Source organism: Sciurus vulgaris (genome assembly GCF_902686455.1).
Source record: "Sciurus vulgaris genome assembly, chromosome: 1".
Classification (NCBI taxonomy): Eukaryota; Metazoa; Chordata; class Mammalia; order Rodentia; family Sciuridae; genus Sciurus; species Sciurus vulgaris.
The window spans coordinates 14382666-14409217 of record NC_136461.1 but is presented as its reverse complement, the minus strand read 5'-3'; the positions used below and the strand labels follow the sequence as shown (position 1 = coordinate 14409217).

General features: G+C 40.1%; 1 protein-coding gene across 8 annotated transcripts in view; it reads left to right on the top strand.

The window, feature by feature from the left end:
* Nucleotides 1-5866: 5866 nt before the first annotated feature.
* HP1BP3 (heterochromatin protein 1 binding protein 3) overlaps nt 5867-26552 on the top strand; it is a 37685-nt gene continuing 16999 nt past the window's right edge. Inside the window, exons 1-8 of one of the 8 annotated variants that reach the window (XM_079115737.1) lie at nt 5867-6010; nt 11666-11861; nt 12299-12395; nt 16924-17077; nt 18829-18988; nt 21428-21571; nt 23271-23351; nt 24268-24422. In XM_079115737.1, the coding sequence (XP_078971863.1) occupies nt 11766-11861; nt 12299-12395; nt 16924-17077; nt 18829-18988; nt 21428-21571; nt 23271-23351; nt 24268-24422 (887 nt within the window). In that variant the 5' untranslated portion in view covers nt 5867-6010; nt 11666-11765. Of the gene's footprint in view, nt 6011-6398; nt 6645-11665; nt 11862-12295; nt 12396-16923; nt 17078-18828; nt 18989-21427; nt 21572-23270; nt 23352-24267; nt 24423-26552 lie in introns of those variants that run through there. The other 7 variants (XM_079115741.1, XM_079115734.1, XM_079115736.1 and 4 more) reach the window with 7 other exon arrangements.

The following is a 26552-nucleotide window of genomic DNA, read 5'->3' as shown; positions in this document are numbered from 1 at the left end:
ACTTTTTTCCTTTTTTTTACCCCTACAAGGATTTTTAAGCTTCAGCTTAGTGTTGGGCTGGGGTTGTGGCTCAGTGGTAGAGCACTCACCTTGCACATGTGAGGCACTGGGTTCGACCCTCAGCACCACATAAGAATAAATAAAATAAAGGTGTCCATCTACAACTAAAAAAACAAAAGCCTAATGTCATTGTCAAGAAATGCATTTTCAAGAATGTTCAGTCACATCCAGCCCTGGCCTTGTTCCTAATGGAAGAGATGCCAACCACTTTGGGTAAAGGGATGGCTCTACCAAGCACACTCGCTGGCTGGTGAGACCAAGTTCCATTGTTTTCAAACCAGCATCACGGGTTCAACTAGCAGAATGTAGAGCAGAAACACAGAAAGTCCTATGTCGAAGTTCATCGTGGGCTTTTTGATCAAAGCATCTGTTGGGAAGAGCAGGAGTACCACAGATAAAATGTGAATTTTCAGAGTTGAACTAACAGTCCCAAGAATTATGCTGCTCTTCCACAGTTTGGGTGATTGAAGGTTTCACGGTGATTTTGCAGCATGCGTTTGAAGACTAGTCAGAGTTGGTATTTTCTAGTTTTTGAAAAAATCCATTTTCTCATCATCATGCAGTTTTGCTTTGTTTTATAAAAGGCAAGGATTTTTTCCATCACCATATTTTTGAATCTCTCTTCCCAGAAGGATGTGATTTCATAAATCTGATTTTTAAAATTCTGTCATTTCCAATCACAGATTTTTACTCATGTTTTCCTTTACTGGATTTTTTTTTTTTTTATTGGAAGGAAATAATCTAATCTCCCACTTTAACCTTAAACTTTTTCAAATGTCCCCATATCTACAAAGAAAAGATGTTTTAGCCTGAAAATTTCAGTTGGCTGGGATTTTCCTGACTTAAAAATGGAAAGTCCTGCCTTCCACGACCTGTCCAACCCTCCCACAGTGGATCAGCAGGGACAGCTGGCCACCTGGGTGTCATTGAGCTGCCCTCACTTTCTGAACCCAGATAACCCATCATGGGCCTGATTGACCTTGATGCCCATAAAAGAAGATGAGCCTAGAAAACCACATGGTAGGAGTGGAGGAAGAGGGACATTACTGTTGGCACAGTCACTTCATGTTACACGGTTGGAACAAAACTGGACATGATCTGCTTTTTAGTAAATCTGGCAAATAGGGTCTCTTCCATCTGTGTAAAATGCAGTTGCTTGTGTCTGGCGTTGTAAAGGGGGAAAGACCTATCAACGAAAGTCCCAGAACCTGATGAGAAGGCTGCGAAGCAAGGCCTGCTGCTTTCCCTGGAGTAGTGCCCCAGTTACCCTGGTCCTAGATTCTCTTCCCCACTGGAAGTTGCCTTTACTAACTTTTCAAGTGTCTTTGATCCCTTGAGGGCTGAGTAGCAACTCCGATGCTGCAAACTGAAGAACAAACTAGACTGTTCTTTCCAGGAAACTCTTGGCACATTCAGAACTCAGGTAAGGGTTGTGGGAAGAAATTTGATTCCTGTTCGACAATGAAGGGCTGCTGACACCTAGGACACAAGTTCTCAGATTGTGAATGGCAAAATTAATTTAGTGTTTTGCAAGACATTTCTTCAAAATATAGGGATGTAGCTTAAGGGCAAATGTCATTTTGTAAAAACTTGCTGGATTTTTATGTACTGATTCATAGTCCTTTATTCAAAAAAATTGAGATCAGATAGATATGTTTCCAAATTCAGAATTTCTCAAAGTTTAAGAAAAAGCTTCAAAATTGACTGCTGGGCTAATAGTTCAAACTATTGCCATCAGGGATGTCACCTATCTCTAAAACAGCATCTTAGCCTCCTTAAAACTACCAACAGTAAGAAAACTATGGACCAGGGAGTAATAGTAGACCTTTTTTATTAGCCTCCATTTTTTGGTAAGTAGTATGAATAGTTCATTCTCTTGCCATCTCTTTCCAAACTGATGCTAATTTTGAGAGTCACTTCCAGTGCCTGGAAACCGGAAAAGTCAAGCAACTGCCAGCTCTATCAAGGCCATGCCCTCAAGAGATCCAAGCCCTCACCTGGGTTTTAATGACTTCTGCATGAAATTGGAACCCCTCAGCTATGGAATAAATATCAACTCTATCAGGAACAAAATATTTCTCTCCCCACCAGCCAGGGGCTGAGACATAGCTTAGTTGGTAGAGTGCTTGCCTCGCATGCATAAGGCCCTGGGATCTAATAAGAATTATTCTTCAAACCTCTCCACATTGACACAAAGTGGAATATGAGTAAGACTAGTATATACATCTTTTTTTTTTTGCTTGGAGGATACCAGGGATTGAACTCAGGGGCTTACCACTGAGGCACATCCCCAGTCCTTTTTTGTATTTTTATTTAGAGGCAGGGTCTGGCTGAGTTGCTTAGTGCCTAAGTTGCTGGGGCTGGCTTTGGACTCACAATCCTGCTGTCCCAGCCTCCCAAGCCCCTGGGATTACAGGTGAGTGCCACTGCACTTGGCAGATCTGTCTTCTGATGGCCAGCCCTGAGACTGTAGTGCAGTAGCTCTGGTCTTGAATGCTCTTAGAATCTACAGTTGCTTCAGCTTTCTTCATCTTTATGCCTAACACTTCAAAGTCACCTACTTTACTGTTCTGTACAAAACAAGACCTTTTAGCCAAACAAACTTAAGTGTCCCTTATTCTTAAATTTGAGGAATAACAAAATAATAAACTATCTATTCCCTTGACAATAGGCTGTGAAGTCTGTAAAGCTTGCTGGATGCTAAAGTTTAAACAGGGACTTGGCTTTTCAAAAAGGGTTTGTTTTTTTGAAAGTTAGAAATGATAGTTACAGGGACTGGGGTTGTAGCTCAGTGGCAGAGCCTAGCACATGTGGGGCACTGGATCCGATCCTCAGCACCACATAAAATAAATAAATAGAGATAAAGATGTTAGAGATGTAGCTCAGCAGTAGAATGCCCCTGGGTTCAATCCCCAATACCACAAATATAAGTAGCCCAAGTGAGATGAGCTATAAAATCATACTCCACAGGGTCTAAACCAAAACTGGCTAGATAATAAAAACTGGCTAGATGCTACATTTAGAGGAGGTGAACTACTCTAACCAATGATCATGTGCAAAAAACAAATTTCAGATCTACAAATTGTGTCTACAACTAAAACAATTTTTTTTTTTTTTTTGTGGTGCTGGGGATCGAACCCAGGGCCTCGTGCTTGCAAGGCAAACACTCTACCAACTGAGCTATCTCCCCAGCCCTAAAACAATTTTTTAATGAAGAAAGAAATGATAGTTACACAGCAAGGACTTGGTAACACTTTCCTGTGGGAGTTGGGGGTACAGCTCCCAGAGTCAGACTCCCAGGGCGCTTATTCTTCCCATCCCTGTCAAGTGCAGAAACAGGTTAAAATATAACATTTCTGTTACAGTAATAAGACGCCACAGAAGAGAACAAAGATTAAACCAAAGGAATAAACATGAACGTGGAACTAAAGGGATTCTTGGTATCAGTATGACAGGTATCTTTGAATAAGAAGGTGTTCCCTGGTGCCTGGTGCCACTTTTTGACAGAAATCTTCATAGATTCCACAAGCTGACCTGCTCCTGAACTTGCCGAGGTGGATGTTCCTGCCAGTGCAGAAAGTTAAACAAATGTTTGCCCTGAGAGCGCACAAAAACCATATCATTCTGTTACAAAACAATTGAATGAAATTGCCAAGTCTAGTGAGACACGTGATGTTGGTGGCACTCAAAAGCCGGAGGCAGGAGGATCTCAGGTTTGAGGCCAGCCTCAGCAATGTAGACTTTTTAGAGAGAAAGGAGTCAATGTGGAGCAGTCTGTGACAACTGCAGGATTCTGCTCAGGGCCCCCATTCCAGGAAGTCCCTACCTAGGGAGGCCCAGAAGCACAAGGAAATACCGGATTTGTGAACTAGAAAAATAAGGTTAACCTGGTGCATACCTGTAATCCCAGTGACCCAGGAGGCTGAGGCAGGAAAATCCCAAATTCGAAGTCAGTAACTTAGTGAGACCCAGTCTCAAAATAAAAAATAATAGGAGCTCGGAGTGTTGCTCGGGGGTTAAGTGCTCCTGGGTTCAATCCCAGTACCAAAAAACAAAACAAAAGAACCAGACTAAAGATGTTAGAGATGTAGCTCAGCAGTAGAATGCCCCTGGGTTCAATCCCCAATACCACAAATATAAGTAGCCCAAGTGAGATGAGCTATAAAATCATACCCCACAGGGTCTAAACCAAAACTGGCTAGATAATAAAAACTGGCTAGATGCTACATTTAGAGGAGGTGAACTACTCTAACCAATGATCATGTGCAAAAAACAAATTTCAGATCCCTTTATAAATAGAGAACTTAGAGTTTCAATTTTCTGCTAGTGGCAGCCTTAGTGCAGGTTTTTGCATGTGTTTGTGGAATAATTTTGTTTCACGGTTTTTCTTTCTGGGTGTGCACCTATTGTGAACAACAGCAAGATTCTTTTTTTTTTTTTTTTTTAATATTTAAGCAAAAATCTGGAAGAGGAAAAATCTATGAGTGTGCTTTTGAGTCAACTTCTTGTATGAGATGAGGCTGACACATTTTAGGGTGAAGGAAGAAATGCAGGATGTTTATATGAATTCATAAAAAAAGAATAAAGTCGTTAAAAAAGGGAGGCAAAGGACTGAAACACTAAAAAAGGGATGTGAACAAATTTAAGAAATTACACAAAATGACCCATAATAGTCCTTCTTTTTCATTTTTTCGGTACTGAGGATCAAACTCAGGGGCACTTAACTATTAAGCCACATCCCCAGACCTTTTTTTGTAATTTTTTTACAAAAGGTCTCGCTGAGTGGCTTAGGGTCTTGCTAAATTGCTGAGGCTGGCTTTGAACTCGCGAACCTCCTGCCTCAGCCTCCTGAATCGCTGGGATTACCGATAGGCATGCACGACTGCACCTGGCTGCTGGACCTTTTTAACAACTTGAATATGACAGCGGTGCAAGGGAGAATGGGTGCTGCCATCAGGACATCAATGACAATGGTCAACTAGAAACGAATCCTCGGTGGTACTGGTTAAATTCGAATCGAGGGAGCAGTGGATGGCTATGGCTGTGAAACTGATGAGGCAGTTATAAGGCTAATGGCAGGGCCGGGGGACCTGCTAGTGCTGTTTTATAACCAATCTTTAGACTGGCGCACGCATGAGTGCCCGTCAACTGCTGGGCGCTTGGGACAATCCCAGTTCACTATTTCCCTAAATTCACTGCCTGCAACTCTCTCGGTCCCCTCAATACACATCTGGCACTGTAAACATGAAATCTTTCCACACTGGTTTTGAAGAATCACGCTTTTTCTATTACAGTGGGAAGGACGGGAACTGCCTGAATATGCTGAAACCAACGTACACACGGCCCTCGAAGGGCCGCCCTGTCTTCCGATCGCCGGGCTTCCTTTCTGGGAGCCCCGCGCCCACGTGCGCGGACTACGGAGCTCCGGAAGGCCGTCTCATAGATGAGAGGCAACTTTCAGTCCTTTGTCCCAAGTCACTCCACCGTCCTATCCTTTCTTGAGGCTCGTTGGGGACAAAACTGAGGCACTGCATTTCTCCGCGCGGTCTTCGAAGGCGGTGGCAGCTCAGGTGGGAAGTGGGAGGTGTCGGCTCCTCTAAGGGCAGACGCACCGCCTAGCGGAAACCGGGGAGGCCCAGAGACTGAGCTGGAGCGGAGAGAGGATGAGCACGGAAAGCGCCGCCCGGAGAGAGCCGCCCGCACCCCCGAGCCCGAGCGCCCTCTCGCGCCCCCGCGCGCCCGGCCGGGGACGCACGTCCCGCGCGCTCCTTCCGTGCGCGGGGGGGCGGGGCGCGCGGGCGCGCGCGCGCGAGGCCGCGAGTAGGGGGGCGGGGCAGCAGAGCTCGGCGGCTGGGCCTGGAGGACAGCGGCGGCGGAGGCGACGAGCGGCAGCGGGAGCGGCGCCGAGGGGCCGTGCGGGACGTGGGCGCCAGGAAGCGGGAGCGCAGAGGTAACGCAGGACGGAACAAGCGGGCGGGGAGTGAGCGCGGGCTCGCGGAGCCCCGAAGGCGAGTGGTGGAGGCCGCTCGCCCGGGGCGCCGATGCCGCTCCCCGAGTGGAGGGGGCGGGGCGCCCGAGTCTCGGGAGGAGGCGCCTTTTGTCTGCCTTCGGCGGCCGCTCCGCCCTCTCCCCTCCCCCCTGCGACCTAGCCCCCTGCCCCTCTCGCGGACGCCTCCTCCAGGGCCCTCCGGCGCGCGCGCTCCCGCCCTTGTTTTGTTTGGACTTGGGGGAGGAGGGGCAGCGTCTCCCTGGCCGTGCGCCCCCTGCGTCCCAGCGCGCTTGCGCCGGCGTGCGCCGCCCTGCCCGGATTGGCTACGGGCTCGCGCATGCTCCGAGGCCGCCGCGGCCTGTCGTCCGCCGCGCCCTCCCCTCACCCCATTCCCTCAGCGGTCTTCGGAGCCGGTTCGAAAGATGCCGGCGGCGGTGACTGGCTGCGGCGGGCCCGCCCCCCGGGTTCTCCGCCCCCGCCGCCGCCGCCATTACGGAGCTCCCAGCGGTGAGTGTGCGGAGGCGAGGCCCGCGCTCCGCCGCTTCTTGCGTGGCCGGGACGGGCGCCGCCACGTCCCTGCGGAGCGGAGCCCAAGGTTGTCACCGCGCCGAGCCTCGGCGGTCGGCGTCCGCCGCCCCGAGCGCCCCTGCCCTCCTCGACCGGCTCTCTCCCAGCTGTTGCGTGTCCGCCACCGTGGCCCTGTAGCGCTGCCGCCGCTGCCTCGCCCCTTTGTCTCGGCCGCTCTTGTTCGCGTCCCTCCGCTTTTCGTGGGCGCGCTGTCTGCTTCGCTGCTGCGGCTGCTGCTGCTATGGCGGCCTTGCGCTTCCGTTTTCCCCGTGCCTCGCCTAGAACTTGTGGCCCCGCGCCGTAGGCGGCGTGTGTCAGTCGGAGCAGCGCTTCGGTGGGCTGTCAGGAGGCAGCACCGCCCGCCCGAGTGCTGAAACGCGGCGGGGCGGGAGGGTGAAGTGGGAGCGCTGGAGCGGGTTGATCCCGACTTGACCACGCCTGTGGCCGGGGACGCTTCACCTTTTGAGACAGAATTCTCCCCTGCGCAGCCAGAGAGGACTGGCCCCGTCGGCCCCTCCCGCATGTCAGTTCTCCCTCGGTGGGTTGGTGTAGCTCCTGGCTGTTCATTGCTTTGACAAGCGAGAGGCCACTAACGTACGGCTGAGAAACTCACCCGGACCTTTTGAGAAAGTTGTCTTGACTTAGCAGTAGTGACGTTAGACGTGACTGGTGTTATTTTGGAAGGTATTTTGGATTTTTTAAATCTGGCATAGGCATAAAACATTTCAGCTTTTAAGAATTTTGCTGTTTCTTTCAGTGTGATTTGTTTCAAAGTAGAGGTGACATTTTAAAGATTGGGTTGTTCGGTTTGCTTTTTAAGTTTACTTGGAGGTCGAGGACTGGAAGATGGTGGAGGAAGTATACAGAATTCACATATAGATGAAAGTGTTAACTTTTTAACCATTTCGATTGTGATTATCTGGAGAGGAGGGACCACGTAATACCCTTGGCATCTGTGCCCAGGGTTCAAAGACATTAGGTACTAAATTACTTTAATATGAAAGTGAAAAAAGTTGACAGCAAAGTACAGGGATTCATAATGTTACAGGACCCATTAAATTTGAGTGTAGTCAGAGTTTGGGTCGAGAGCAATTTGAAGTATTTAGTACATAAATAGTGATGTTAGAATGCATAGTGTAATACATATACTTTATGGTAAGAAGTAATAGTATTTTCCCCAAAATGCATATTGTTGAAATATCTTGTTAAATGCCAATTTCTTGATTGCTTTTTTTTTTTTTTTTTTTTAATGTGGAAGGAATACATTACAAGTGAAATTTTGAAGTTTTTACTTCTGCAAGTTCTTTATTGCCTGCATTACAACTACTTAATTTGGGCATTTCCTTTGTCAAAAGCAAATCTTTGTATTGTTAATCTAACATTAAACTTATAAAACATAAAAAAAACTTGAGGACCACATAAACCACAGGTAAACAAGGATTGTTTGTTTGGGGAGCAGATAAGAACCCAAGTGAAAAGCGTATTTAAGTTTCACTTATTCATTCTTTAACAAATATTTGTTGAGGACATATTCCAAACCTGGTATGTTCTTAGGCACTGAGTATGCAGCAGTGAACTAGGTAGGTAAGATCCCTGCCAGGGACTAGCATGGCAGAAGTACTGTAAAATATGTTTAGTTATGAGGTACATGGTAATGGTAAGGCAGGGTGAATTAATTAGCCATATAGTTCTCTTAGCTTTGTAATGAATAGTGAATTTATCAAATAATCATTAACTCACCTATTATAAAGTATTACAGATTGAAGTTTTCATGTTCTATAACTTTAACAAGGGAATTCAGAGCTGAGGCAAATGTTCTAGTTTTTTATTGTGAACCCAAAGGACTTTACTGCTGATCTACATCCCTAGTCCTTTTTATTTTTTATTTTTTATTTTGAGACAGGTTTCACTAAGTTACTAAGGGTCTCACTAAGTGACTGAGGCTGGCCTTGAACTTGTGATCCTCATGCCTCCCTCCCAAGTCACCGGGATTACAGGCATGTCTCACCAAGCCCAGCTTTTTTGTTATGTTTTGTAGGCTGGGGATCAAACCCAGGGCAATTGTACCACTGAGGTACCTCTACCCAGCCCTACATATCTTCGTATTTATCCCAAATAACTAGGTTTTAAAGTATTCTTCACATATGATAGGTATAGTAATAAGTACTATCAGATATCATTTTTTTCCCCCCAGTAAATATTTGTGGAGCCCTTACTGTATTTTGGATGCTGTTGTAGGTGCAGCAGTGGTTTAAGTCCTAGTCCTTTTAGTGCTTGCATTCCATTAGAAGAGACTTTATAACAAGTAAATATATATTAACTTAAGGTGGTGTTAAATGCTATAAAGAAACCTGAAGAATAAGAAAGATTAGAGGTTTTTTCTTTTTTTTTGGGGGGGGGGTGCTGGGGATCGAACCCAGGGCCTTGTGCTTACAAGGCAAGCACTCTACCGACTGAGCTATCTCCCCAGCCCCAATTAGAGGCCTTTTTAAGGGAGTAATATTGGGGCTGGGGAGATAGCTCAGTTGGTAAAGTGCTTGCATTATAAGCACAAGGCCCTGGGTTCAATCCCCAGCACTGCAAAAAAAAAAAAAAAAGGTGGGGGGGAGTAATATTGAGCAGAAACCTGATTGAAGGGTCCAAGAAAAGAGTGTTTAAGGAGAAGAGTAAGTACAAATACCTTGAAGCAGGAATGAGGAGAGCACATTTTGCAAGGGCCAAAAGAAGATCTGTGTCTTTGGAGCCAAGAAAGTAGAGTGATGGGTAGTGCAGTAGGAGATGAGATTACTTAGGCAAGAGGATGGCATTGGAAGGTTTTAAGCAGGAGGTTGTCAGGATCTGGCTTATCACATTGCTGTGTCCTCCGTTCCTTTTTTTTAACACTTATTTTACTTTACTTTATTTTGCTTTTATTGGATACCTGGGATTGAACCCAGGACCTCACACAGCTGGGCAAGTGCTCTCCCACTGAGCTACATACCAGTTCCTGAATTTGTTTTGAGATAGATTCTTACCAAGTTTCCCACACTGGCCTGGAACTGTTGATCATCCTGTCTCTGCCTCTCAAGTAGCTAGGATTCCTGGTATACTCCCCCAGATCTGGCTGTTTGTTTTAATTTTGAGTAATTAAAAAAAATTTTTTTAGTAGTTGTGGATGGTCAGCATGCCTTTATTTGTTTATTTTTATGTTTATGTGGGGCTGAGGATTGAACTCAGTGCTTCACATGTGCTAGGCAAGTGCTCTGCCACTAAGCTACAGCCCCAGCCCTAATTTTGAGTTTTCTGACAGCAGTTTTGACTCTTTTTTTTCCTTTTCGTTATTTTTGTTTACAAAGAAAATTTGTGTGTGTGTGTGTGTGTGTGTGTCTTTAATATCTATGAATGGGGACTCCTGAGGTTTTTATTGACTTTGTGGTAGCGTTTTCTACCTAGCTGGTGTTATTGTGGGTTAAGAAAGAAAAAAAAATTCATTAGCAATATCACTTTACCAAGGATAACCCCATCATTATGTGTAGTGTTTGCATGTAAAAATATCAGATTTGCCTAGTTTTATTATTATTATTATCAAGAAAAATATGTTACCATGTAAGTGCTAGTTGGATGAATAAGCGGGTTTATGTATTGAAATCATCTCAGGATAGATTTTTAATTTTCACAAACCTAAATAATGCCCTTAAGCCATCTTGGCCTTCTTTTCACAGAAAAGAAGAAAACAACTATTTTCATGTTTGTATTTTGTAAGGTTTTAGAGTGAATTGCAACATAAGCATTGATTGTAGTTTTTAAAAAAAATTTTTTTAGTTGTCAATGGATCTTTATTTTATTTATTTATATGTGGTGCTGAAAATCAAATCCAGTGCCTCACACATGCTAGGCAAGTGCTCTACCACCAAGCCACAACCCCAGCCCATGTATGTAGTTTTTGAAACAGTTCATTTCATACATTCAAGGCTGTTTATAATTCACTGTTGATAGTAAATTTGAGTGCATTAAATTCTCTTGAATTCTTCCAGCTGCCTTTCTTTGCAGCTGACAGTTCACAAGTATATTATTGCTCTCTGTGTTCTCATAAAAAGATTTTCTCTATAAATGTGAAACTGTTCTCTGAGGTTAGGTTTTTTTTTGTTGTTGTTTTTTGTTTTTAAACTTTATCCTAGTTTGTTGTAACTTGAAACTTACCTGACAAGTTGAAAGTTTTTTAATAGATAGGATTGGCGCTTAAAAGTAGATGTTGAATGCTTAGTTTATCATTCCTCAACTTTTTGTTAGTTGTTCATGAGCACAGAGATCTAAACGCTCACATGACTATTTTCTTATTGAGAAGTTTTATTATAAAATATCAAGTCCCAATAGAGATTTTTGAGGGGGAGAAGGTGTTAATGATCAGGTTAATTTGGGTGACAATATAGGTTTTATCTGTGAATAATTATGTTCTTCTGTATTCATTTGCTTACATTGAAAATGTATCAAATAAGGTCTTAGAAGCATACATTTGTATCCTTAGGTCATAGTCTAAATTTACTTCTTGGGTTTGAAGGTTCTTAGAATGTCATGTTCCTTGGTATTTTTTTGCCCTTGTATGTTCCCTTAATAAAGGAAAAAAATGCTTCTTTAATGGAGATAGAGTTAAGATTACAGTTAATTTTTCAGACCCCTTAAGAACATTAACAAAAGCCTTCTCTTTAGTTAACTGATCTTTGACTAAACATTAGACTAAACCATTCCTTCGTCTCCTTATTCTGTCTTTCTAAATTCCTGATGGTAGCAGGAAGGGATGGGATTAGTTTCCTTATGAGCTTTCTTGTCCTTGTTGCTTTGTTCATGTGGAAGGTGCAACAGCTGCTGTGGCTTATGCATTTGTCTTAGTTGCTGCTTTACATAGTCTATATTTTGACTGTGGTTTTATCTTTTTTAATAATAACTAAGTCATCTGTCGCTTAACTTTAAGTTTTATAGTTTTTCCCCCTCTTTGGATGTATATTAAATTTAGATGTTTTAGTTTAGTTTTGTTTTTGTTAATCTTCACACCAGGTCTCTTCTGTGCTTTAGGTTGACTCTTCACCACACTGAAACCTTTAGGAAAAATCCTTGTGGTTAACAGCAGAGGCTTCAGAGTGTAACCTGTACTCGGGCCTAGAAATTATTTTAAATGGCGACTGATACGTCTCAAGGTGAACTCGTCCATCCTAAGGCACTCCCACTTATAGTAGGAGCTCAGCTGATCCACGCGGACAAGTTAGGTGAGGTAGGGGCTGATGCATTCTTGAAGCTCACTCTTGGATCAATCCCTGACTTCAGGCCTTGCTGGGTTCTTCTTGGTACATGTTCCTTCCCCTGTTTTGGGGAGACTAGGTTGTGAATCTGAAAATCAAATAGATAAAAAATTCTTTTCATCTTCCCCTTTCCCTCAAATTCCTGAGAAAACCTCCAACTTCCTAAATTTATTTCAAATCAAGTATAATTGTTTCTATTTGAAGTTCTGTCTAAAATAAAATATTTTGAAGAGTAGTTCTTAAAAATCGTGTCACTTCAAAAAACTTGTAGTAAAAATTTACATCAGATCCTGGAGTCGACTTGAAGAATTCTCCTACATCTTTTGACATTTAGTTAGGCCCCTTGAGAAAGAGAGAAAAGAGAATATTTTTATGCATGTTTGATTATGTCCATCTTTTTTCCTAGAAGGTAGAAGATAGCACCATGCCGATTCGTCGAGCTGTGAATTCTACCCGGGAAACTCCGCCCAAAAGCAAGCTTGCCGAAGGCGAGGAAGAAAAGCCAGGTAAAAAATAACAGTGGTACAACATAAAAAGGCAAAAGATTTTTCTCTAGTTTGGAATAGTTCATCAATTCCTTTGAACTTAATTTTTCTTTTTTGTGGCTTAAGTGTGGGAGGGGACATTCAAAGAGGGAAGCTATAGCTCTTTGTATGTTACTTCTAGATCATATGCGTAAGATTTTACCTTGTCTTTTTTTTTTTTTTTTTTTTTTTTTTTTTTGCGGTGCTGGGGATCGAACCCAGGGCCTTGCGAGGCAAGCACTCTACCAACTGAGCTATATCCCCAGCCCTTACTTGTCTTGAAAGATTTTTGGAGGGTAAAACTGTAATGTTCTTGGAATTAAAAAGAGAAAAACAGGAAGAATAGGATCAGTTTAAGAGTTGCATTCTGGACTTGTAGTGTCATGGAGGTAAGACTGTGGAGTCATGAAAGACTTGGGGCTTTCAGGGTGGAGAGTGGAAGATTTATCCAGAAATCAGCAGAAGGCCTTAAGGGAAGCAAGTGGGTGATCAGAATATTGTGTTTAATTGGTATTGGTGGAGAAGAGATTGGCCAGTCAGAGGTGGAAGCCTAACGCATGGAAAGAAAAGTAAACCCATCCACCCGGAGTACTATTGCTCTTTTATGGCATCAGTAACCACTTCTTCTCCTTTTCCCTGCCTTTGTTTTTGTTTTGCTTTTGCAGTCCTAGGGGTTGAGACCAGAGGTGCTCCCCAACAGAGCTTTATCCCAGTCCTTTTAATTTTTTATTTTGAGACAGGGTCTGAGTTGGTGAGACTGACCTCAGATTTGGTGATCCTCCTGCCTCAGCCTCCTAAGTATCTGGTATTACAGGTGTTAGTCACTGTTTTTTTTTTTGTTGTTGTTGTTGTTTTAGTTATAGATGGACACAATACCTTTATTTTGTTTATTTTTAAATGGTGCTAAGGATCAAACCCAGTTCCTCACACATGCTAGGCGAGCACTCTACTCCTGAGCCACAACCCCAGCCTGTGACTTTGTTCTTTGCTCATTCTTTTCCTTTTTTTCTTTCTCCTTTGCATTTTATCTCCAGTTTATCAGAGATGAGCACACTGTACTGTCCTTGTCAGACTTTTAGAACTAAATATTTGCTGACCAGCACAGATTAAGAAAGAAAAGACATGCACCATTATTGCATTTATCCCTTGATCCAACAGGGATTTGAGCCAGGATTTTGTCTCAGAAGCCTCAGAGGGGTGCTTTAAGCAATTTGGGCACCTTGACCTAACACAGGTAATATAGGAATCGGGATATTAAGAAAGTAATGGGTGCTCATGAGTTCAGAATTGATAATCTGCCCAGCCCTAGGATAAGCTACTAATCACTAATCATGTCAGTTTTCAGGTACCATGGTGGAGGGTTTAGATATATAAGCTATTAGAAGAGTCAGCCAAATATATATAAAATAATTATGTTGCTTCATAAGTTGTATATTAATTTTTCTCTATCAATTATTTTGTTAAATAGAAATAATTAGACATCACTCATTTTAAATTTTATAGATTCTACATTCCACATAGGGAGACCCAGTAGTTGAAAACAGTGTTACATATACTACATATTCAATGTTTGTAGTGACTAAACCTTTACTAAGCAATCATAGGCACTCCTCAGAGGTGTTGCAGTTTCACTTCATGACCACCATGACCAGCGAATATGGTAAAGCGAGTTATACAGTTTTGGGGGGTTCCAAGTACATACAAAAGTTACATTTCTACTATGCTGCAGTCTATTAAGCATGCAGTAGAATTATGTCTAATAATCTGTGGAGTATTTTTAAATAAAATGGCTGTTCAAAATGCTTACAGTCATCTGCACTTTCAGGGACTTGTAATCTTTTTTGCTGCTGGAGGGTCTTGCCTCAGTGTTGATGACCTCTGACTAATCAGAATGGTGGTTGCTGAAGTTTGGGGTGGCTATGGCATTTCTTATAATAAGACAACAGTGAAATTTGACAAATTAATTTGCTTTCAGAGAAAAGTTTCTCTTAACAGCATTCAGTGCTAATAGCATTTCATTTGCAATAGAACTTCTTTCAAATAAGATTGGAGTCCTCTCAAACCCTGCAGTTATCAGTTAAGTTTCTGTAATATTCTAAATCTTTGGTTGTCATTTCAACAATGTTTGCAGCATCTTCACCTCGAGTAAATAATACCTCAAGAAGCCATTCCTCATCCATTCAGGTTTTTTCATGAGTTTGCAACACTTCACCCACATCTTTAGACTCCACTTGTAATTTTAGTTCTCTTGCTGTTTCTACCACTTTTGCAGTTACTTCCTCCACTGACATTTTGAACCCTGAAAACTTATCCATGAGGTTTGAAATCAACTTCTTAAACTCTTTTACTGTTGATATTTTGACTTCCTCCCCAAAATCACAAATGTTCTTACTGGGATCTAGAATGGTGAATCTTTTCCAGAAGTTTTTCTACTTATTCCGCACAGATCCATCAGAGAAATCACTATCATGGCAGTTATAGCCTTATAAAATATATTTCTTAAATAGTAAGACTCAAAGGTTGAAATTGCTCCTTGATCTGTGAGCAAGAAGGCTGTTTTGTTTTCTTACCATACATGTGTTCACTTGGGTAGCTGTTTTAATTTCCTTCAAGAGTTTTTCCTTTGCGTTCATGATGTGGCTACCATTTGTTATGAGGTTTTAGCTTTTGGCTATTTCAACTTTCGGTGTGCATACCTCATAAGCTTAATCATTTCTTGCCTTTGCTTGAAAGTGAGAGATATGCGCTTCTTTTCACTTGAACACTTAGTGGTTATTTTAGGGATATTGACTGCCTAATTTCAATATTGTGTCTCTAGGAATAGGGAGGCCTGAGAAGGGAAAGACAGAAACAATTGTTTCAGGAAAGTAGTTAGAACACACGCATTTATCAATTAAATTGACTGTCTTTTATCATGGTTTGTGGCAACCAGAACAGTTACAGTAGTCGCATCAAAAGATCACAGATCATTATAACAGATATATACCATAATATATAATAACTTTTTAAAAAAATTTAAAAGCATATAATATTGGAAGAAATGGCATCAGTAGACTTAACGTAATTTAGGGCTATTATAAATTTTCAGTTTATTAAAAGCAATAGCAGTGTTATCTGCAAAGTGCAATAAAGTGAAACCCAAAAGAGAGATGCATGGTCTTGTTTTGTTTTGGTGCTGGGGATTGAACTCAGGGTCTCATGCATGCAGAAAATAATGTAAAATTAAACTATTACAGGAAAACTCAATAAATGGTTCTTAGCATTTCACCTTTTTTAGAATAAGGCAATATATATAGAAGTATTTGCTTAACTTATAGTAAATTTTTACCTGTGCAGCCAAGTTAGGTTAAATTGTTGGGGTGAGGGGCATATATATCAAAAAATAATACATCTTACTGTGGAGAACTTAAATACAGTTATTACCTGTATCTCCTCTGATACCATTGTTATAATGAAGGTCTACCCTTAATACGTGTGAGCCTAAGACTATGGGAAAGAGTTGTAGAAGCATTATAGTAGAACAAAGGACAGGAATCATTCATTTAGTTCAAGTATTAACCTACTGATTCACCCTTAAGCACCCTTTTGTACTCCTCATAACTGTGAGGTAAGGATACTGAGACTTGGAGATGTTAAAGTACTTGCCCTAAGATTTTTGAGCTGGAAGGTTCTACTAAAGACTGAACTTGATGTTGTGGGTGAGACAAATTGCTCATCTGCCTTGACCTCTTAGGAAGTTGTTTTGTTGAAATACTGTACCCATGTGTAATCTAATTCAAGTGGACTATGCTTTAGGATATTTATAAATGATAGATTCAGTTTCTGAAATCAAACTTCATTTGCAATAAAAAACAAAAAGACTGAACCTGAATTTAGTTGTGCCTAAATCTAAACTCTCAGTTTTGCCTGAACCCATGCAGAAGGAGTTTGGACTAGATTAGGCTATGGAAGTCTAGGATGGGAATTGCAATTAATAATTCACCATTCTGAAATATGGTTTAGAACTTTAATTTGTAGAAGAACTATGAATTCCTTTACAATTTTGATTTTTGCAGTTTGGTTGTAAGAAAGAGGGGCCGGGGATATATGGAAAAGACATATTTTTATTCTCTAAGATTTGCCTGTTAAAACAGACTAGTTTCTCAATTATGAGTATCATTAATATTGCAGAATAGAATAATCAAAAGATTTAGGGTATGTGTGATTTCCTGACCTTTCTCACAAAATGGTCTGGGTAAATACTTGAATAGACAGCCCTCGTGACAGAATGAGAGAGGCCTGGCAGTGTAGTTCATTGGTTGAGCATCTGCTTAGCAAGGGCAAGGCCCTAGGTTCAGTCCCCAGCACTATTTGGTAGGGGGAGAAAGAAGAAAACTGCACTCAAAGTCATTTCTTTTTATTTTAGAATTCACCTGCTAACTGAAACATTTGGCTGGTCTATTTAATTTATTCTTTTATTGACTCAAGCTCTTGTCTACTCAATACAATTCTACTTACCTGATTTTTTTAGAACCAGAAGTAAGTTCAGAGGAATCTGTCTCCACGGTAGAAGAACAAGAGAATGAGACTCCACCTGCCACATCTAGTGAGACAGAGCAGCCCAAAGGGGAACCTGAGAACGAAGAGAAGGAAGAAAATAAGACTTCTGAGGAGACCAAGAAGGAGTAAGGAGTTATCCCTTCTTTTTACTTAAAATTGACAATTACATAAAAGGACCAGAGTTATTTCAGCATTGGTTTTTGCTAGGTATTTGCTTTTGGGATTAACTTTTTAGAATTATTTGAAATAGTTTTATTACGTAGTTATATGGCTTATTAGAGTACATAGCAGTTAGCAGAACAATTTGAATAATCCAGAAGTCTTTACTCTTGGCTTTAGTACTCATGCTTAGAATTCATAATGGAAATGTCTGGTATTTTAAACATTGACTAAATCTCAATTAAAAAATGAAACAGCCATAAAAATCTGACCTGGAAGATATTTAATTGTTTAATTCCTACCTCTGTGCCATTAGTGTATTATTTCATGTGCTTCTATTATAGTAAACATTGGTCTGTGTCAAACCATTGTTAGAGTGATCTAAAACTGTGTATGTTTGATGACGTTTTCAATTGAAGATGACTTTAAGCATCTGAAAGCAAAATTTGCAATAGATGATTTGTATCTGTAGGAAATAATTGTTTTTTAATTTTATTATTTTGTATTTTGCAGGATAGCTGGTAGTATTCATTCTTTCAGTTGACATTACTTAGTAGACTGTTAGATGTTACTTTTTAAATACAATAGTAATAACTATCCCTTCTAGGTGTGGTGTAATCCTCAGGGAATTCTTTATCCTGTTTTCATGCTTATAAGTAAGGTCTGTGGAACTTTCAGCAGCTATCCTGTATTTTAAAATGTTCTCTTAGGTGAATGAAGTACTATTGTTATTACTCAGAATAAAATTTACATAATGCACTGGCCTCCAATTTTTTTTTTTTTTTTTTTTTTTTTTTTTTTTTTTTTTGTGGTGCTGGGGATTGAACCCAGGGCCTTGTGCTTGCAAGGCAAGCACTCTACCAACTGAGCTATATCCCCCCCAGCCCCCAAAATTGTTTTGATAAACACAATCTCTAATTCTTACAATACCTTGTCTTGTTTTGTGTTACTATATCATAGCTGAGGTAACTGAGCCATCACTTGCTAAGATCATATAGCTAGCTCTACAGGGTGTTCTAGCTAAAACTCCAACCTAGATTTCTGCCCTCTGAGCTTGCATTCTTTCCACCATACCAAATTACATGTATTGCAGTAGTTACTAGTATGCATTTTATTTTTAATCTACTGGTCCTTCATACCAGTGCTAACTTATGTGACTCCTCTTTTGCACCTAAGAGGAAACATCTTTAGTTCATTTATAGTGCCCAGTGTTTTTTAAAAAGTTATATTTTGTAAATTTTTCCTTACTATACATATCACCTTAGTGCATAAAAAAGTTAAAACATTACTTTTTATACCTCCCTAGTCTTTTCCCCTTTCTGACTTTATATGATTGTCCATCAGTATACAAGGAGGAATGTTTCCAGGGCCTGTACAGATACCAAAATCCTCAAATGTTCAAATCCCTTATGAAAAATGGCATAGTATTTGCAAGTAACTTAGGCATATCCTCCTACATACTTTAAATCATCTTTAAGATTATTTATAATACATAATACAATGTAAATGTTTTGTAAACAGCTGCTCTGTATTGTTTGGGGATAATGGCAAGGAAAAAAAATGTATGTGTTCAGTACAGATGGAATTTTTTTTTTTTCCAAATGTTTTCAATCCTTGGGTGCAGAACTCAAAAGTACAAAACCTACAGATGCAAAGTGCTGACTGTATCTCTTTATGGAGAGTTTATCTTGCATAATAACAGATTTTTGTTTTAAAGTGAAAAAGATCAGTCTAAAGAAAAGGAGAAGAAAGTGAAAAAAACGATACCTTCCTGGGCTACCCTTTCTGCCAGCCAGCTAGCCAGGGCCCAGAAGCAAACACCGATGGCTTCCTCCCCACGTCCCAAGATGGATGCAATCCTAACTGAAGCCATTAAGGCAAGTTTTTATTTAAAACAATCATCTTAGATTTATTCTGTTCTATTCATCTTTCGCTTATTTGAAAATGGCATACTCTATCCATACATTAGTTTTGTTTCCTAAGGGAGACGATTAAAAAATGATATGAGGTATAAGTTTTTTAGCGTAATCTCATTTTGTGAGCAGTGTCTTTTTAAAAATTCATATTTATTGTAACAAATATCTTTAAACTTCAGAATTTTTTTTTTTTTTTTACTCAGTTTATTTAGTTTTTATTTATTTGAAGGCTGAAAATGTTAATTCATTCAACAAACATACATGGATTATCATCTCTGAGTCAAGCACCTCTGCCAATGATACAGCATAGACTTAGGTCAGGTCATTTCCCTTATAAAATCTAATTGAGTAAGGAAATAACTTTATGTGTGTGTGGAATTGGGTCTAAACCCAAGGTTTGGTGCATGTGAGGCAAAGTGCTCTACTACTGATCCATACCCCCAGCCCAACATTGTTTTAAAAATATATTGCTAGTCAGATATTTATTGCAATTATCTTTCACATCTGAACTAAGATACCCTCTTACAAACCTACCACTTTGTTTCATCACCTAAGCATTCCAAAATATTGCAAAAATTATCCTCCTTATACAACTTTATGACTTTGCCTATAACTGATTGACTTTTCATTAGGTGTAGCTTTCTTATTTTAATAGTTTAATGATATTTTCTTATCTGATGCTGTACTGTGTAAATCTTTGTATAACTTTGTATTATTTCACATGATCAAGCCAAAAGAGGAATTAAAATGTACCCCTCATTTCAGCGACCATGTTGCTAGAGTCTGGGTAACAATTGGGGAAAGAGGGATTCAGACCATTTTAACCAAGGAGCAGTCAGGTTGTCATCTGAGAATGAACTGAGAAAGGAGATCTTCAGACCTCTCCCTTCTTTCCTTTAAGGTTTCTTAGGCTCTCACCTCCTTAAGAAAACTTTCTTGAAACCATAGTGGTGTCATGTTGTTGTCCAACCTACCCTGAAGACTGAAGCAGAAGGATTAATCAAGCCCAGGAGTGAGTTTGAGGCCATCCTGGGCAACATAGCAAGATACTCTCCATACAAAAAAAGAGGGAGAAGCTTCCTTGGTCTAGAGAGCGTGACTGTAGTGAGATTTTTATTCTTTGTGTAGCCTCCATCAGGAATTTTATTTCATGACCACTTAGCCTGGGTTTGAAGGAGCAGAGTTATAATGAGCATGAAGAAGGGACTAAAATATTAAAATAAAATTAGAACATTAAAATTTGACGTATACTGAATATGATTGTATTTGTATAAATTACATAATTATAATTTATATAGTGTATAATTCATATCACATACAGTATAACAAGTCATGACTTTGGGCCACTGATACCATTTTCTGTATCAAACAGGAGTCCTGATATCTACTTCTCATTGTCAGTTTGCAGGAGCAAGGAATTGTTTGTTTTAGCGTTAGAGTTCTTTTCTGCTTGAGTTTCTTTGCTTTGTGCTTTTTTACAAAATCAGTAGTAAATGTCAATAGGTTGTTAATAGTTGAGGCATTTACTTGCATTAGGTGACCTGTATCAAGACCGCTTGTTTTGTGTGGTACAATAATTTCTGTCCCTCTACCTGTGAGTTATTTTTCTTTGTTGTCAAAATACATAAAATAACATTCAACGAAGTCCTTAACCAGAAAATGAATAAATGCTAGGTTCAGTTTATGGGCAGTAAGAACAGAAAATTGGTGAACTCACCCATTAGGTAAATAACAGATGTTATTTCTCTGTGCTTCAAAATTTGAAGGATTCAGAGTAAATATTTGGTGCCTTTGTGACATAATGAGATACTTAAATCTTCTGTGGGCATTAGTCAAATGGAGTACAGGTAAAGATGGAAATGGAAGAAGCTGTTTCAATTCTAGTGGAATACCTTCATTGTTACGCATAACTCCCCTTAAAACTTTGCCATCTATACACCCAGTTTTAAGCCATTTTTCCAGATTATCGCTGCTCTTTTCTGCTGACGTTCATACAATGCCTGCAAAGGTATATTGGTTCTGATGTCTTATGTGTCTAACTCATTCCTAAAAATTGGCAAGACCTGCATTCCCATAAGCAATAAAAATGTTTGACTTTCCTCATTTTAATACTAAAGATCTATCTCAATATAGAACAGAATTAAAAGAGATTATTAATACACAGACTGTTGTTCATATGTTTCTGAACAAGTTAAAGTTGCAAAAATATTTTGTGTATTTTTCCTTAGCCATTATGAACTGAAGTTATCTAAAGTACTATTTATTCTTCCCTACCTTACTTAACCATTTGTTATCAAGTTCACTTCCAAAATAACTTATTTTGAAAGTATGTGTCAAGTTCTCTAATACAAATAAACTAGTTTAAAGTAATGTATATGGTTTGATAAATCTGTTTTCTAGGCATGCTTCCAGAAGAGTGGTGCATCAGTGGTTGCTATTCGAAAATATATCATCCATAAGTATCCTTCTCTGGAGCTGGAGAGAAGGGGCTATCTCCTTAAACAAGCCCTGAAAAGAGAATTGAATAGAGGAGTCATCAAACAGGTATTACACATGTTGTTGGAAATAAGATTTGGGGTGGAGTGTGACTCAGTGGTAGAGTGTATGCCTAGCTGGTATCAGGTAAACAAAGGAGGTAAGAATATTTTGTGTATCAGCTATGCTATGTTCATATTTAGTAACATTTAGGATCTTTATGTCTTTTTGTTAAAAATAAGTTGCGTGAGGTTGATACTTAAGCTTAACCTAATTTTAGTATTTAAGATTAGGCTTGGAAAACACATTGCCAGTTGCTTTTATAATTAACTATTCTTCTGAAGAGTAGAAGGAATGAGGTAGTGTAATTTTTTTTCCCTCACTTTTACTTAATTGGATTATTTTGGGGGTTGCTCATACTAGGAATCACATAGCAATGAAATGAGAAGTAGGGTAAGGAAGCCTGTTATTGCAGTAACAAGAAGTACAGTTGCTCTTACCTTAGGTGTGTTAGCTCTGAAACTTAATTTATTTGACTAGACTTTTTACTTATAAATTAAGCTTTATAAATATGTTCGCCGTAACTGGTTAGTTCTTAAAACTATTAATGACTCTTAGAAGGACCAGGGAAGCCTGAGTTGAGACCAATACTGATTTCAGGAATAGTCTGTATTATCTAGGACAGTTACTAAAGCCTTGCTTAAAATTATAGCCATGATATATTGAGTGTCTCCTGTGTGTCAGGTGCTTATGGGTTCTTCAGTGAAGAAAACTTTTTTTTTATACTAGGGATTGAACCCAGGATTGCTTAACTACTGAACCACATCCCCAACCCTATTTTGTATTTTATTTAGAGACAGAGTCTTGCTAAGTTGCTAGGGCCTCACTAAGTTGCTGAGCCTGGCTTTGAATTTTTGATCTCCTGTTTCAGCCTCCCAATCTGCTGGGATTACAGGCATGTGCCACTGCACCCAGGGAAGAAAATTTATTCTTGCTGTGTGGCACTTAGAGTCTGACTTTCTCACAATAAGTAAAACTGCCAAGCACAGTGGAGCTAAGGTGTGGAAGATTTTGGTTATTGTGAATCATCTTTTAAGTTGTATGAAAGTGCTTTGTGTCATGTGTGATGAGACATACATACCATCATGTGCAATATTAACAGATTATTAACCTTTTGTGTAAGGAATAATCTGCAATTAGTAAACCATGGTGAAGCATTGTAGCCTGAGACCAGTGTGCCTCAACTTGCCAAGGAGCTGTTTTCTTCCAAAACAGTAAGGGGTTTTCTCATTGACCCTAAGAGATTTTTGTTCCTTTCATGGAACATTTTTTGTTTTGTTTTTTAAAAGCTTATAGTAGACTATGTAACCTAGTTTCACAATAGCATTCTTACCTGGTTTTATATTTGTGGAAACAAAAGTTCAGAGGATTTTGTTGTTGTTGTTGTTGTTGTTGTTGTTTGGCGGTGCTGGGGATTGAACCCAGGGCCTCGTGCTTGCAAGGCAAGCATTCTACCAACTGAGCTATATCCCCAGCCCAAAATTTCAGAGGATTGAGTGGGTTGTCCAATTTTGAATAGCTAGACGGTACCATAGCTAAGATTCCATCCCAAGTTTTATGACTTCTCTTCTATTGTTCTTTTCTCACTAAAGAGTGAAGTAGCACTTCACCTTAGGTCTTGCAGCATGCTTTCTAATTCTCTTATTCTAATGTAAAGTTACAAATATGAATACTCGAATAATTTCAAATAAAAATTACTTTGCTTCAGGTAAAAGGAAAAGGTGCATCTGGAAGTTTTGTTGTGGTCCAGAAATCAAGAAAAACACCTCAGAAATCCAGAAACACAAAGGTAAGTCACTACCAGAGTTTGAGCACTGAAATGCTATTACTTCTCCTAAAAATAGCAACATATATCGAGTGTTTACTGTGTGTTGTTTTCATGCTAAGACTACTAAGACTTAGAGAGATGATGAGTAATTTGCCCAGCTAGTAAATTGAATAACCTTACCTTGAATTATGGGCAGGTATATGAATTATATGCCCTTTCACGAGCTATCATTTAAACTAGCGGAGGTATGGAAGTACATTTTTGCCTAATACTAGATCTAAAAAGTAAACTCAGAGCCAGTTTTTCTTCTTTTTGTAAATATTAACATTCCTCCAAGACACAGTAATTTCATTTATGTAAAGTATTTCTGCAATAATAAAGTGAAATACCTAATATTCCATCTATGTCAATATTTAGAATCATGAAAATTCCTCTGTACTTTTGTTTTCACAACTCTAAAGATTTTTCTTTTTTTAATAGAACTGACACTTTGAAAATGAAGGTAGTGTGCTTTCTGGCACAACACTTAGCCCTTTGTTATTGAAGGCTAATAATGAATTAAGACCTTTAGTAAAATCTATCATTTCATTTTACTTTTAATCTCAAACTAAAGGTTTTCTGGAAGAAATTCCCCACATGAATTTAACACCAGTGTGGTATGACTTACTTGAATGTGGGGGGAAAAGTGATAATTTTCTGTTTGCTAGTTGATTTGGCAGTCAACTGAGGAAAGCCCTTGAATTGTATATAGAAGTGTATGAACTCTGGGGCTGGGAATGTAGCTCAGTTGGTAGAATGCTTGCCTTAAATGCACAAGGCCCTGGGTTCAGTCCCTAGCACCACAAAAAAAAAAAAAAAAAAAAAAAAAAGAAGTGGTATATGAACTCTGGAGGCTCTGTATTCTATAATGATCATAATTTTTGATATTGTATTTCAGAAGAGGAGCTCTGCAGTAGATCCAGAACCACAAGTAAAATTGGAGGATGTCCTCCCCCTGGCCTTTACTCGACTCTGTGAACCTAAAGAAGCTTCCTACAGTCTCATCAGGAAATATGTTTCTCAGTATTATCCTAAGCTTAGAGTGGACATCAGGTATTAGCCATTGACCTGGACTTTAAAATATGGTGTACTGTTGTTCCCTTAGGCACTTTTTCATGAGAAAGGAGGCAGATTAAATATTCAGGAAGGATTACTTTTTAAAAAAATTTTTTTTAATTATTAGAGCTTTATAGTTAGTATTTGGGTTTATCCTGACAAACTCATACTCATGGAAATCAATTTCAGGAAGGATGAGTTACTTTTAGCTGAGCTGTGCAGGTTTATTTTTCTTTAGGGTTTCTCTCCCCCCTCCTTTTGTTTTCCTTTTCATATCACCATACGTAGTTTTTTGAAACCTAAGCCACATATTATTCTTGTTCCAGGGATTGAACCCAGGTGTGTTTAACCATTGAGCCACATCCCCAATTCTTTTTTGTATTTTATTTAGAGAAAGATCTCTCTGAGTGGCTTAGGACTTAGGGTCTCACTAAGTTGCTGAGGCTGCCTTTGAACTCGAGATCCTCCTATCTCAGCCTCCAGAACCACTGGTATTGCAGGCATAAGATCCTGATAAAGTATAGATGTCCCTCCATATTTGTGGGGGATTGGTTTCAGGACACCCCCTGTTGACTGATACTACAGTCTACAAATGCTGAAGTCTCTTAGGGAATGGTGTAGTATTTGCATGTAGCCACATGTATCCTTCTGCATACTTTAGATAATCTCTAGATTGTTTATAATACTGTTTTAGTCATCTATTTGCTGCTATGACTAAATGATCTGACCAGCACAATTATAGAGGAGGAAAGGTTTATTTCCTGGCTCATGGTTTCAGAGGTCTTAGTCCATAGAAGGCTGGCTGCATTCCTCAGGACTTGAGGTGAGGCAGGACATTGTGGCAGAAGAGCATGGCAGAGGGAAGGAGCATGCATCATCAGGAAGCAGAGAGGTACCCTCCAGATACCAAATATATATCCCATAGCCACACCCCAATATATATTCCTCTAGCCATACCCTACCACTTCAGTTAATCCCATTAGGGATTAATTGACTGCTTGGGTTAACACTCTTATAACCAATCTTTTCTCCTCTGAACCTTCTTGCATTGTCTCACATGTAAGCTTTTGGAGGACACCTCACATCCAAACCATAACATTCTGCCCCCGCCCCCAAAAACTCACACTCATCTGACAATGCAAAATATATTTAGTCCATTTTCAAGAGTTCCTATAGTCTCAATAGTTAGAATTTTGAGATTGCTCAAAGTTCAAGTTCACAGTCTTCTCTGAAGCTCAGGCAATCTCATGATTGGGCTTCTATAAAATTAAAAGCAATTTACAAATATCCAACATATAAAGGTACTGAGTAAACATTTCCACTTACAAAAATAGGGGCATAGAAGGGATAGGACCAAAGCAAGACCAAAATTCAGCTGGGCACACATGTACTGTAACTTCCAAGTCCAGCACCTGGGGCACATGGCATCTTGATATTCTCTCCAAATGGCATGTATAGCTCTGCCCCTGTGGCCTTGTTTGTTGCAGCCCAAGTGGCCTTTCTGTTGGCTTGTCTCTGCTCATTTCCTGCAGCTTTCCTAGGACTATATCCCATGTTTTTGGCTTTTCTTTTTTCTCTCTTTTTTTTTTTTTTTTTTTTTTTTTGCGGTACTGGGGATCGAACTCAGGGCCTTTGTGCTTGCAAGGCAAGCACTCTACCAGCTGAGCTATCTCCCCAGCTCTATTGGCATTTCTTAATCTTGGGGGTCTCCACTGCAGCTTCAGCTTCCTCCTCACATCTCCACACTTTGATTCTCAGGGGGTGCCTGCAAGGATTCCAACCCTGCTGTACTTTGCCTGGCCTCCCAGGCCTTCCTTTGAAATCTTGGTGGAAGCCTCCATGACCCCCTAACTCCAGCATCCTGCATTCCTGCAGAATCAGCACCACGTGGTTGACACCAAAGCCTGCTGCCATCTCGAACAGTAGCCAAGCCTCCAGGCCCCTTGCTGCAGCAGCCTCTGAGGGTCTGGGTGGCTGAGCATGTTGAAAAAACTTCCTAGGCCCCCATGTGAGGCACAGAGGGTGCCCAATTGGTCTCTTCTCAACAGAATTTTCACCTTTACTTCCTTGAGCTTGAGATAGGTCTGGTCTTGCCAGCTCCTGAGATGCCCTCAAGCCAGCTTTCTC